Here is a 14,257-nt window from a genome sequence, read left to right on the forward strand (position 1 = left end):
CAGTGATCTTCTCTTCCTGAGTTTAATAAATTGTGAGAATTCTTTTTATATTCTCTATACAATACCTTGGACAAATAGTTTGCAGTTATTTTCTCTGGTCTGTGACTTGCCTTTATGTTAACCATGTATTTTAAAGGATACAGGTAATTTTCATGAAATTCATTTTACCAGTGTTTGCTATTGAGGTTTTTCCTTTTCGTGTGCTGTTTAAGAAGTCTTTCACTAACCCAATGTTACAAAGATTTTTCTCCTGCTTTCTTGTAGAAGTTTTGGTTTTTAGATTTAAGTTTGTGATCCATTTTGAGTTTGTGTATATGTGATGTAAGGATAAGAGTTAAGGTTTATTTTCCCATATAGATACCAGTTATTCAGGGCACCACTGGTAATAGATGATATTTTCTTCATTAAATTACCTTGGGATGTTTTTTCAGAAGTCAGTTGGCTAAAGAAGTGTGGTTCTGTTATCTTCCTGTGTGACCTTTGACTAGTAGGGCATGCCTGAATTGACTTGCTTCATAGTGAGTCTTGGAATCAGTTCATATCAGCCTTCCAGTCTTGTTTTCTGCCTCTGCATAGAAATTTATTACCTGCTTATCAGTTTTTTCCAAAAAACCTACCGTACTAGGATTTTGATTGATGTTACTGATTTTTAAATTCATACATTATATATTTCAGGAACAAAGAAAACTCAGCTCCAGTAGAGGAAAATACCACAGGAAAAAGTGAGGCAAAGAAAAGAAAGATTGCAGAAACTTCAAATGTGATCACAGAGTCGTTGCCGTCAGTGGAATCGGAGCCCGTTGAGATTGAGGTGGAAATCGCCGAAGGCACCATTGAAGTGGAGGACGAAAGCATCGAGACATTCGAGGATATGGCTTCTGCCAAGCCGGCCATAAAGTACATTCAGAGCGCAGGCTCCTCGGACGATTCCGCCCTGGCGCTGCTGGCGGACATTACCAGCAAGTACCGCCAAGGCGACAGGAAAGGGCAAATTAAGGAAGAAGGCTGCGCCCCTGACCCCACAAGCAAACAGGTAGAAGGTATTGAAATTGTGGAACTTCAGCTGTCACATGTGAAGGACTTGTTCCATTGTGAGAAATGTAACCGTTCATTTAAATTGTTTTACCATTTTAAGGAACACATGAAATCACACTCCACTGAGAGTTTCAAGTGTGAAATATGCAATAAAAGGTATCTCCGGGAGAGCGCGTGGAAACAGCACCTCAGCTGCTACCACCTTGAGGAGGGTGGGGCCAGCAAGAAGCAAAGAACGGGGAAAAAAATCCACATCTGTCAGTACTGTGACAAACAGTTTGACCACTTTGGACATTTTAAAGAACATCTTCGAAAACACACAGGTAATTAATTAACACATACCTTATGGTAAAAGTGTATTTTTTCCAAATCACTTCCACTCTAAATGTCTAAATCCTTTTTTTATCACTACCACAGAAACCAGTGCCTGTATTTTCAAATGTGCAGACTGAGTACACATTGCTTTTATAGCATTCGTTTAAAATATTGGTGTCTCAGAAGCAAAATCGATATCGACTGAAAGGAATCAGCACTCTTGCACCTTGCCAATTTTTTTATTTTTAAAAGAAGTATGTATAGTTTGTGATTAATTCTTAAAGGTCATAAATTATGAAAATTTCATTATAGTGAAACTTCACTATTACTATTTTTACATTTCCTGTCTATGTTAACTCAGTACCTAGATGAGTACCTCTAGAAGCAGTCCTGGGTGTTGGTGCCTTTGCGACCATTTGGTTATCTGATTTGGCCTGGCAGATGGGTAGAGAGTCTGTGTCCTTCTCCCTCCCACCTCTCCGTGGGCAGACATGTCAGGTCGCTGGTCAAGCAGGGGATGGGAAGGGGAAGGTCTGCACCCTGGGAACCACCAGACCTGAGGGAGGTGCCCCAGAGAGTCTGCTGTGGCCCTGACAGTCCTGTGTCCATCACCTGTGCCTGTTCTTTCCCCGTCAGATTCCCTGTGTGTGTCTGCTCCCACCAGGGACTTGAGTCTTGGAGAGTCCCTAAACCCGCTGTAACAGGTTGGGGGAGAGCAGTTGCTACAGTGTGCTAAGTGTCATATGTTGACATTTGTTTGCAAGTCCTTCTGTGTGAAGGCTAGAGCCGTTTGGACTATTAGCTGTCTCCCACTGTTCACTCTTTCGCTTTGATGCTGGAGTTTGTAGAACTTTGGGTGAAATTTTTTTATAGATACTTCACTGTTATTCACTACACACTTGAAACTGAGAAACCAGATAGATTCAAATGTATCCTTCACTGTTCAGCTTCTTAGAATTACTACTCAGGGACTGAATAAATATGCAAATAGCAAGGGAATCTCATACCTCAGGCTCAGGATGGATTTAAGAAGTACTGTTTTCTCTTTCAGTTACAGTTGACATTCAGCATTACTTTATATTAGTTCCAAGTGTATAGCATAGTGTTTAGGCATTTACATAATTGACAAACTGGATCCCCCTCAGTAGGTCCTGGTACCCACCCGACACCATACATAGTTATTACAGTATCATTGCCTATATTCTCTGTGTTTATTTTACATCCCTGGGACTGTTTTGTAACTACCAAAATATACTTTGCAACCTTTTCATTCAGTCCCCTAAACCCCTAAACTCAGTCCCATCTGGCAACCATCAGCTTGTTTTCTTTGTGATTCTCTGTTTTGTTTATTTTGTTCTTTAGATTCCATGAATGAGTTAAATCATATGGTGTTTGTCTTTCTCTGTCTGACTTCATTTCATTTAGTATAATATCCTCTAGGTTTATCCATGCTGTTGCAAATGGTAAGATTTTATTCTTTTTTATGGCCAAGTAATACTGCATTGTATATCTGGACCACAGCTTTTTTATCCAGTTGTCCATTGATGAGCACTTAGGTTGCTTCCATGGCTCAACTGTTGTGAATAATGCTGATTTCATGAGTACTTGAAAAGAATATATCGTAAGCTTTGGGGTAAAATGCTCTAAAACGGGTCAGATGTGGCTCTTTTGATGGCTGCATCTGGCTCGCAGAGAAATCTTTAATAAAAATAATAATAACTTTAAAAATATAAAACATCCTCATGTATTACAATCCATTCATTTCCTACCACTCATGTTCATGGTTGCAGGTGGCTAGAGCCAATCACAGCTGTCCTCCGCAACACCAAATTTTTACTGGATAATGCCTAACATACACAGATCGTTGTATGGCTCTCACAGAATTACATTTTAAAATATGTGGCGTTCATGGCTCTCTCAGCCAAAAAGGTTCCCAACCCCTGCTCTAAAAATATCAAATCCATCCGATCTAATGCGTTGTTTATAGCTGGTATTTTTTTGTTGATTTCTGTCTGGAAGATCTATTCATTAATATCACTGAGTGTTAAAATCCCTTACTATTACTGTAATACTTTCGATTTCTCCCTTTATGTCCATCAAGATTTGCTTTATATATTAGGGTGCTCCTGTGTAGAATGCATGTCTGTTTATAGTGGTTACGTCCTCTTGAATTGTTCCCTTTATCATTGTGTAATGTCCTTCCCTGTCTCTTACTTTGTTTAAGTCTATTTTCTCTGGTATAAGTAGTGCTACCTTGGCTTTTTTTATTCATTTTCATTTGCATGAAGTATCTTTTCTGTTCCTTTACTTTCATTCTGTATGTGTTTTCAATCGGACGGGGTCTCTTGTAGACAGCATTTATGGAGGTCTTGATTTTTAATCCATTCAGCTACCCTGTGTCTTTTGATTGGTGCCTTTAATCCATTTATACTTAAAGTGATTGTTGATAGGTATGTAGTTATTACCATTTTATTATTTATGTTATTTTTTTCTTCTTAAAGAAATCCCTTTAACATTTCATGTAATAATGGTTTGGTGGTGATGAACTTCTTTAGCTTCTTTGTCTGAGATAAAAGGTTTGAAGGTATAATTTAGGTAACTAATGGGTATTTATGAAAATTTGGGGGTCATTGCTTTCATAGTTGCAAACATATGTATATACCTATTGTATATTTGGAAACTGCCTATAATTATAGGTCCTTGAAAAACAAATACTCATCTATATTAATGGTCTATTGATGAACATTTGTGTGGTAGCTGAAGTCATTTAGCAAAAGGTTTGACATACCAGAAACTCATTAAATTAGTACATAAATGTTACTTGGTAACTGGTACATTTTGATAATAGTTTCCAGTAACTGAACAGATAATCATTTAGTAAATTGTTTCCCAGCAGTGTGAAAGTAGAAGCAATTGTTTCTTTTACCAAAAACAACCTAGTGACTTACCTATTTGAAAATTAGATAATACAGACCACTTTTGGAAGTTATTAAAATGTGCTTCCCAAGCCCTGCGCTTTGTATTTTGGATAGAAGAGTAGAATACAGAGCTAAGGGACCTTACTGAATGTCTTTGTCTTTTCTTTCAAAATGATGTGAGATAATTAACTTAATCAACTTAAGTGGTGATTACAAATTCTAGAACCAGATAAACTTCGGAGGAACAGTTTTACAAGCATGTAAAGCAAACTGAGTGTTATCTTTTTAATCTCAATTGTTACACAGAATATCAGTGACAAAATAGTTGCAGATATGATCACTGAGATAGTAAATTCAGGAGTATCATAGTTTTAAATTGTATTCATGTTAATAAAGGATGAATCGTTTTTTCTCTTATAACAAACTAAGTGTAAAAATAAGGAAACAATTCTTTTTCTGTTTCCTAACCTCAAAACATACATGATGCACCCCTTCAGTTTCATATTTTGCTTTTATTTAGTTTAGTGATTTGGTTTCTTGTATATTCTTAAAGCATGCACTGTACTCTATGGCTTGACTTGTAACTTTTTGGCTACTTGTCCTTTAATTATTTTGTTTCCATTTGGAAAATAGTAATAATGCCAACCTATGTGGTCACGGAAATAAAGAAATTTTAGAGTCCCTGCTTTCAAGGCACAATCCCAGTGTGACTGGCGACATGCTGGTTTTATGGGAATGCCTGCCTGGGCTCTTTGTTTATGCTGGAAGAGACAAGGGTAGCTTCCTAGAGGCTTACCCTATGATGACTCCCAGAGGACCAGGAGATAAGCATTCCAGGCATAGGAAATGAAGCACACATAGGCATGGAGGAGAGGGAGGGAGCAACTCACTCTGATCACTGCTAGGTGGTTATGGCTCCAGGATTGGGCCCAAGTAGAGGGAAGCCAAGAGATTCAGCTGAATGGTTAGGACAGCTGACCATGTGGCAGGCAGGCACTTAGGATGATTAGGATGTGTCAGGATGATCTACTAGTGTGAGGTTAAAGAGACAGAGAGGAAGTAATGGGAGGTGAGGCTAAAATCATGTAGGTACTTTCATAAGTGCTATAAATGGGTTTAGATTTCTGTATTGGAGAGATGACGGGCAGGATAGGTTGGAATGGGTGACACCTAGGTCTAATTAGGAAGCTTTTGGAGTAAACGAGAATGAGGGGCTGAGTCAAGGCAGCAATAATGGAAAGGGGCTGGAAATGTAGCAAGTAGGCAGGATCAACAGGCTTCGGTGATTGGTGCGATTTGGGAGTGAGGGTGACTCTGTTATTGGAGGTTATTCACCTAGAAAGAAAGATATAGAAGGGTCAGAACTTCAGGGCGGGGGCGGGGGTGGGGGTGGGGGAGACATCAGACAGATACACCTGTGGGACACCAGTGTGAAGGGGAACCTAAAGGAGACCTTTAATGAGGTTTTTAAATCATTGTTTCCTGGTTTCCCAGAGAAGTAGAGTGCAGTCGTCAAAAGAATGTGGGTCTGCAAATCAGAATCAGTCCTGCTCCGGTTCTGACATTTGCCAGCACGAGCAACTTGAGCGGTTGCTTTATCTTTGGTCCTCTCCTTGTCTGTGCCACTAAGGGGAGCGATAACTACTTTACAGGGTTGTTACAAACAAGCGAAAATAATAAAAGCACTTTGAAGACTGTTTTCCACACAGCTAAAATGTAATTAATCTGTTACTAGTTTTAGATTTTACTGGGCTTATTAGACTAATTTTTTAAATAGTGAAAGCTCAGATGATGCACAACGTAAAGGGAATCTCTTTCCTACTTCGGCAGATCTCTCCAGAAGTCACAACTGCCATCATTTTCTTACTTATCCTTCCAGATACAGTCTTTGCATTTTCGGGTAACCAGAGAGACAGGCATGTGCAGTTATAGTGCTATGCTGTTTCATTTATCTTTTTACCACATGAAGCATTTATGAATCTGTGCCTGCATGGCATTTCAGCGTATGAGTGCATGATAATTAACTTCACTGCTGTTGGTACATACTTAGGTTGTTCCTGGTCTTTTGCTGTTGCAGACTCTGCAGCAGTAAGTATACTTGTACATCTATCTTTGTGTACATGTTGAAGTAATTGAATTTTTAAGAGCTGAATTCTGGATCCTGCAACTTAATGTCTCCTCCAAGGCTGTGTTCCGTCTGTCATTACTGTGCCTGCTCTCCCTGTCCACTGGCTCCTTTCTCCTCAGCAAACAGATGACCCGGGACTCTGCCGGCTCAAAGAGCCTCACAGGGACTTGCCCCTTCTAGCCACTTCTTTTTACTTCCCAGCCCTCTTGGAAGAATTTCTTTGCTGACTTGTCATTGACTTGCCTCTCCCTCACTGTCCCTCTTCCCCCCGTAGTCTGGCTCTGGTTTCATCGCAGCACTCACACTGCTCTTCCTGGAGTGTTACAGCCCCTGTAACCCGGCCTGACTTTGCTGGTCAGCGTGGCACTGTGTGTTACCCTCATCTCCCTGCACTGGCTTTAAATTCACTCTGTTATTTTCTTCTACATGGTTCTGTTTCCGTGTCCTTTCTGCCTCATCCACAGGCTGTTTCATCTTGGTATTTCATTGGGTTCTGTCCTGGATTCTGTTATCACATAACACACTGAGAGTTTTATCTATCTCAAAGGTCTTTATTACCACCTAAGGTCACTCGGGTCTATCAGTCCACCCTCCTGATTTGTCTCTCCAGCTATCTCCTGGGCTTTTTTTCCCCTTGGCTCTGAGGACCTGGAACTCAGTGGACACAAAACTGAACTTCCGGTCTTTCCCAGCATCCCCACCTCAAACTCCTAGGACTTCTGTGTTCTTATTCTGGTTGATATTCTAAGCCAGAGCTCTGGGAGTTGTCACTGCTACCTCCTTCTTCACTCACCCCGCGCTGCTTCTGTGCCTCTGCCTAGAAGTGTTCTTCCTTCCTGTCCTTCTCTCATTCCATCCCAGGTAGTGTCGGTCACTTCTCTGTGTGTCTGCGGGACATTGTCCCTGCCTTCCTGTCTGTAGTAGGCCTTCTGCAGGGCAAGACGTTAGCATATTCTCATGCCTTTCACCTTCATGAAGTACCCTGGCCTGCGATACGAAGCTTCTGAAAACAAGGACAGTTTCTTCGTCTTCATCACATAGCACAGTCTGGCACACAGTAAGAGCTCAGAAATCCCGGTGGGCTGGACAGGGCTGCGTTTCTCTGAAATAGAGCTTGGTCTTAGTTTTTAAGTGAAAATATACAATTTTTTTAAGAAATGTAAAACTGTGGAACAGAACTTAGATCCAAATTTTATGAAAAGAATCCATTTTTAGTTGCTTTTTTAGTTTTTCTTAGTTTGTCAGTATAATTTTTTCTATTCTAATAGGTGAAAAACCTTTTGAATGTCCAAATTGTCATGAACGCTTTGCCAGAAATAGCACCCTCAAATGTCACCTGACCGCATGCCAAACTGGAGTGGGGGCAAAAAAGGGAAGGAAGAAGCTTTACGAATGTCAGGTACGTGTGGTGTTGTCTATCCTGAGAAGAAGGGAGTCTGTGTTTGAAACCCTCAAACGTGGAGAGTCACAGGCAGGAGCAGAGATGCAGAGCTGACGGTCTGGGAAGAAATGAGAGCAAAGAACATCATTGTCTTGATTTTATAAGGGGGATTATCATTGTGTTTTTTACCTAACCCAAGGTGACAGCACTCTCAATAAATTCTGTTCTAAGTAACAGGGAGTCTGCAACTCTGCAGGAGTGAGCAGGGAAAGGTAGACCAGCTGGAATTGGTTCTCCCATGATTAGTGTGTATTTATCCGGAATAATGTATGCTTCTAAATTTATTATGGGAGAGATATTGTTACTTTATATTCTTAGAATTTATGTGACATGTAAACAGTGAAGGCAGTACTAAAATGTTTCCCAAAATACATTTATTTTGTTAGCTATATCAGCTGAAAGACCAAATAAAAGCATTATGAAATTCCTTGGACCAGATTATATTGCAGATATCTTCAATAACATTTTCAGAAAAATCTTTTAATTCTTTGTCACTGAATTCGTGTTTCCTTTAGCTTGAATGTAAGTATTGTTGACACACATGTTTGGCCATTTCAGGTCTGCAATAGTGTGTTTAACAGCTGGGACCAGTTCAAAGATCACTTGGTAATACACACTGGAGACAAACCCAACCATTGTACTTTATGTGACTTGTGGTTTATGCAAGGAAATGAACTAAGAAGGCATCTCAGTGATATTCATAATATTTCTGAGCGTCTAGTAACCGAAGAAGTTCTTTCAGTGGAAACACGTGTGCAGACCGAACCCGTGACCTCCATGACTATTATAGAACAAGTTGGGAAGGTACATGTGTTACCACTGCTTCAGGTTCAGGTGGACTCGGCCCAGGTGACTGTGGAACAGGTGCACCCAGATCTGCTCCAGGACAGCCAAGTGCACGAGTCACACATGGGTGAGCTTCCGGAGCAGGTGCAGGTGAGTTATCTAGAAGTGGGGCGCATTCAGACTGAAGAAGGTACTGAAGTCCATGTGGAGGAGCTGCATGTGGAACGGGTCAATCAGGTGCCCCTGGAAGTGCACACGGAGCTTGTAGAAGCAGGCTTGGATCAAGTGACCCCTGCCATCATGAACCAGGAGAGGGAGCCGAGCCAAGGAGACGCGGCTGAGGCTGCCAGAGAAGATCACGAAGATGCTGAGGGCTTAGAGACCAAGCCAGCAGGGAGTCCTCAGGCTGAGAGTGCAGGGAACGAGAACAGAGCACCTGTGCTGCCGGTTCTAGAATGAAATCACACGTGAACATGTCCTGACATTTATGGGTTGGGTGTTTGAACTGATGTTGGGCAGTGTGACTGTCCTTGAACTAACAGACAAGTGGACCAAAGTTAAACTTTCTTGTGCTGAACTGTTTTTGTTGAAACAAACTGATTTCCTCCCACTTAATGCCACAGCTAAGGGAGGTTCCCCATAAGTGAATGGAAAGTTCTGAGAAGTCTATTTCTGGAAACTTAAATGGATAATATTCTTACATAGTTGGGTACGAATGTATCTCTTTTCATTGTGGTGAGGGTTCTCTCCCTTCTCTCTCCCAGGTTGTGTTCTCCCTCAAAGTTTTTCCATGTTGTAAAATCAAACATAAAATCATTAGAATACAGGCGTATGTATTCTAATGCATGTTAGAGAGTTGAATATGTAGGAAACAGACTGCATGAAGAAAAGTCCTTTGTTCCTGTGCAGTTACATTTTGGCTTCTGGCGTTCTTTAGTTTGAACAACATTCTTGTCTACCCTGATGGTCACAGATGTCATCTCTGCAACAGAAACAGAGTGGTGGTGGCAAAGCCTTCAGAATGTAAAAAAAAAAATTCCACACCCACGTGCCTTTTCAAAACCAACTACTATAAAGCATCTCTGGTTCTTTCAAAGTTTGTGCTGTAAGGAGCGATGTAGATGATGCTATATAGTCCTTTATATTTTTGCTTACAATGACAACTACCAGTTCTTTTTCACTTTGGTTAGGTTGAGAAATTTCATTTAATGGCAGCTGAAGGGCCATTTTCAATTGGGAAAATTCATTTATATCTGTGGTAAACTTTATTTTGATGAAAAATTGCACTAGTATTTTACCACCAGATAAAAAAGATGGGCATCATTTAAAAATTAATGTATTTAAAATAAAGTACAGAGACAAACATGTATATAATATATCAGGCTTTGTTTTGAATGAATCCCCCCCCCCCAATCCTTAATGTAAAGATCTTGTGCTATAACTTTTAAAGCCATACCAATAAGAGTGCTAAACTGTGGACTTAAAAGTAGGTGTGTAAATATTTTTAATCAGTATTACTTGGAAAATAAAATATAACAACCACATAAAATAAACCAATATGCTATTTTCTTGACCTGTTAAATATTGGGAGATATTTACATTTTTAAAGTAAACTTTAAAATTATGTTCATGACTCTCTCTTTTTTAATTACTACTGTGGAAATTGCTCTGAAGTCAGAGATGTTTGCTCATCTGTATTACAGGACTTTATGCACCAATATTAACAAGACACATATGTGGATCGAGGTATGAAATTCTCAGAATACACCTCCATCCCCAAAAACCAGTTCAAAAGAAAGGAAGAGGTTAATATTTACAGTTAGTAAACAGTGGGCACAACAGCCTATTTTTAAAGTAACTTTCTCTACTTATTAATATGTTAAATTTAAAAGATCAACTTATTCCCCTTTGGTAATCCTGATATTAAATGTATCGCATTTATAAAGCACATTGAAGAGAATGGCTTCCCACATTGGAGAAGTCCCAGATTTAGAGAGAGCATGATGAATAGGACATTGTGTTTATATTTGAAGTCAGGAAGTACTGATGAAAGCATTAAATTATGTCACATTGAATTTTCAGTTTGTCTTAGGCTGTCCGTGTTTCTGAGTTGTAGTTTTAAAAAATTCCAGACTGATACTGGTCTCCAGTACACAAATTACCAGTGAATTTTCAATGCTGAAAATAGCTCACACTGTGCCCCGAAGCCAAGGTATGAAACAAGGTTTATTTTTAAACCATCTTTCAGCGCTCTGACCACAAGGTAGAAGATCAGGATAAAGGCCCAATCAAGTGTTAAAATGACCATTTGAGTTTTAAGATTTGGCGAGGCCTTTTAAGGTGAGTTTCAGGGGCAGATAGAGTTGATTTTACTTTCCCCAAAAGGTAGCTGGATCAGTGTTCCCCAAATGCCAAATGGCAGAAGGGGGAGGAAAGTTGCCCACTGGTGATGAACCTCGCGTTGACTTGCTGTTTGCAAAGCATTTTACATAAAACAACTGGTAGAAACTTCCATTACTGAACTGGGATATTTTCTTCCTTCCATCTGACTTGTATGGAGGTTTTTAGCTGGGTCTGCCATGTGCCAACCGGGTGGGAGGATGCCAGGCATCGGTGTTCACGGGACCCCGAAGTGCACTGGAGACTGATGGAGCCTCTTTCGGCTCCCATCCTTCCAACAGCAGTTCGATTCCCCAACACCAGCTGGGTGTCCATCACATCGCTTCAGACACTGTTGTGTTAGCACAGATTCCACAAGTTGTGATCATAGGACTGCCCCCACATTAGACCCCCCAAGATAGCTGCACTTATGCTTGGCCAGCTACAAAGTTGGGGTTCTCACCCTCAGGTTCAGTAATTCACCAGAATGACTCAAGAGCTCAGGGAAATGTACATATTATAATAGAAGCTAGAAGCAAGAGGCACACAGCAAGGGGCGATTGTGGGCAGAGGTGGGCAGAGCCTCCCCTGGTTCTTGGCCCTGGCCCTCCCAGCATGTGAATATCTTCCCCAACCTGGAAGCTTCCTTGACCTTCACTAGTTTCATTAAATTAATGATTAAATGATTGCCTGTTGTTTATTCAACTAACCTGCCCCTCTTGGAGCAGGGCTGACCTTTCTAACCCTCTAATGTGATTGGTTCCCCTGGCAACAGAGGCCAAAACTCACCTTGTTAACATCAACTCAGGTTTGGTCCAAAGGGGCTTCTTATGAATAAAAATGACCAATCACTCGGGAAATTCCAAGGGTTTTTAGGAGCTCAGTGCCAGGGACCAAGCCCAAATATTTTTTATTATACCACACCTACCATCTGAGGCTCAAAGAAAAACTAAACCCTGATGCCAATGCATTTAAAACCAAGAAATCTCTGAATGTATAAAACCAGAAGGCTCTTATTATAGTCTCACTAGTTTTAAAAGGCTGCCTAAACTATTAAAGTGGGAATATTTTTGTGATATAAATGCTCCCACTGCATTCAACTTAGAAGATTTCAGGATTAGAAGGGTCCATGTAGGTCTTTAAGACAATGGTTTTCAGCCACCAGTCTGTGAACTGGTGCCAGTCTGCAAAAGGGTTAACCATATTGATGTATGAAGATTACAGACCCAATGACTATAGACCATAATCTTACAGCATCAGATGGACACGAAATTTCATTGTAATGTAATAGCATCATTTATGATGTCAAGCCCTTTACAGTTAATTACCTCAGTGCCATGTGAGGTAGATAAAAATGGAGGAACCTAAGAGAGGAAGAGATGAGAAACAGTGAAGCATGGAGCCAGCATTAGAAACCAGGGCGCTGGACTCTGCAGACTACACTCTTCATCACTGAAAGGCTGTCACTGCTATGTGAGACCTCTGTAGTCCACAACAGTGGCTTACACAAGAGCAGCATAGGCTAAACTTTAGTGGTCCCCAACCCCCGAGCCATGGACCGATACTGGTCCATGGGCCATTTGGTACCGGTCTGCAGAGAAATAATAAATAACATATTATTTGTTTTATTTATATTTAAGTCTGAACGATGTTTTATTTTTTTAAAATGACCAGATTCACTCTTACATCTGTCTAAGACTCACTCTTGACGCTTGTCTCAGTCACGTGATACATTTATCCATCCTACCCTAAAGGCCGGTCCGTGAAAATAAATTTTCTGACATTAAACCGGTCTGTGGCCCAAAAAACGTTGGGGACCACTGGGCTAAAGCACCCACTTCCATTTGGGAATTGGCATCAGCCCTTGATGGGGTCAGGGATGAAGGGAATGGGATATGTGCTGAAAAGGTACAGGCAGCAAATTGTGTCTTGATGTCTCTTTACTGTCTCATTGCCCTGAGACTACACCATCTACGCAGTGGTTCTCCAACTTTAGTGTGCATTACACCAGAACTGTTCAAATACACGTTGCTTGACTCAGCTGGTCTGGGTCAGAGGGGAGAAATTGGATCACTAACAAGTTCCATGATAATGCTGTTAGTCCTCAAACCCTTCTTGGAAAAAATGGACATAGGGCACAGATAACTAGCCAGTGACATGAACTTTTTTGACGGTCTCTTCTATTTTATAGTGTGGCCAGGTGCTACTCTAACCAGAAAATTCAAATGATTGACGGGATACTTTTGCTTCATTTGGGTAACTCATATACTTTAGACACAAAACATTAGCTAGTATCTGCTAAGAAGTACATGTTAATGCAAGGATTCACTGAAGAGAATAGGTGACCATTAACTGCTTTGGGGATCCTGGTTGACTTACCTAGATTAGAACAGGAGCTATGTCCTGTGAAATAATAGTTATCCGTTAGAGCTAAGAAATACTGCGGAGGGAATAATGGGCTCAGAACCCTACTCCAATTGAAATGGTGCTTATTTAAAGACTAAAGAGTAAAACTAAACAAAGGTAATGATTCAAATTTGATTTTTCTAACTTTCCATAGAGACAATTTTGCTTTAAAAGTATCAAGCAGCCCACAGCCCTCAGCTGTCCTTCATCATCCAATTATAAATGGACAAGTGCCAGTTATAAGAAAATATTACACTAGTTGCTACACATGGGTACGTAGTCAAGAAAGGTTTGCAGTATAGTTGCTGCTCTAGTGAGAATCTCAGGAACTCATAATTAAATTTACTTTTATAATAAAAATTCCTCAAGATCACAATTATTTTCTCTATTGTAGTTCACCCTTAGGAATAAAGTTTAGTATTGAACATTCATGACTAAATGATGAGGCAGGAAAATCTAAAGTGAATTTTTTTTTTTTCAGAGACAGAGTCAGAGAGAGGGATAGACAGGGACAGACAGGAATAGATAGAGATGAGAAGCATCAATTATCAGTTTTTTGTTGCTACACCTTAGTTGTTCATTGATTGCTTTCTCATATGTGCCTTGACTGTGGGCCTTCAGCAGACCGAGTGACCCCTTGCTGGAGCCAGCAACCTTGGGTCCAAGCTGGTGATCTTTTTCCTCAAGCCAGATGAGCCCATGCTCAAGCTGGCGACCTCAGGGTCTCGAACCTGGGTCCTCCGCATCCCAGTCTGACACTCTATCCACTGCGCCACCGCCTGGTCAGGCTAAAGTGAATTTTTAAAGCTCCCTATAAAATTTTTAAAATTTTAATAAATACTAATTGTT

At 40.5% G+C, this 14,257-nt stretch overlaps 1 protein-coding gene across 6 annotated transcripts in view; it reads left to right on the forward strand.

Annotated features, from left to right (window-relative positions):
• The window catches only part of ZNF131 (zinc finger protein 131), a 30,406-nt gene extending 20,704 nt beyond the window's left edge, over positions 1-9,702 (forward strand). For 4 of the 6 annotated variants that reach the window (XM_066240575.1, XM_066240555.1, XM_066240586.1 and 1 more), the window contains exons 5-7: positions 676-1,358; positions 7,665-7,795; positions 8,396-9,702. In XM_066240575.1, the coding sequence (XP_066096672.1) occupies positions 676-1,358; positions 7,665-7,795; positions 8,396-9,082 (1,501 nt within the window). In that variant the 3' untranslated portion in view covers positions 9,083-9,702. Of the gene's footprint in view, positions 1-675; positions 1,359-7,664; positions 7,796-8,395 lie in introns of those variants that run through there. The other 2 variants (XM_066240598.1, XM_066240607.1) reach the window with 2 other exon arrangements.
• The last annotated feature ends 4,555 nt before the right edge of the window (positions 9,703-14,257 follow it).

The sequence above is a fragment of the Saccopteryx bilineata genome, chromosome 1 (genome assembly GCF_036850765.1).
Source record: "Saccopteryx bilineata isolate mSacBil1 chromosome 1, mSacBil1_pri_phased_curated, whole genome shotgun sequence".
Classification (NCBI taxonomy): Eukaryota; Metazoa; Chordata; class Mammalia; order Chiroptera; family Emballonuridae; genus Saccopteryx; species Saccopteryx bilineata.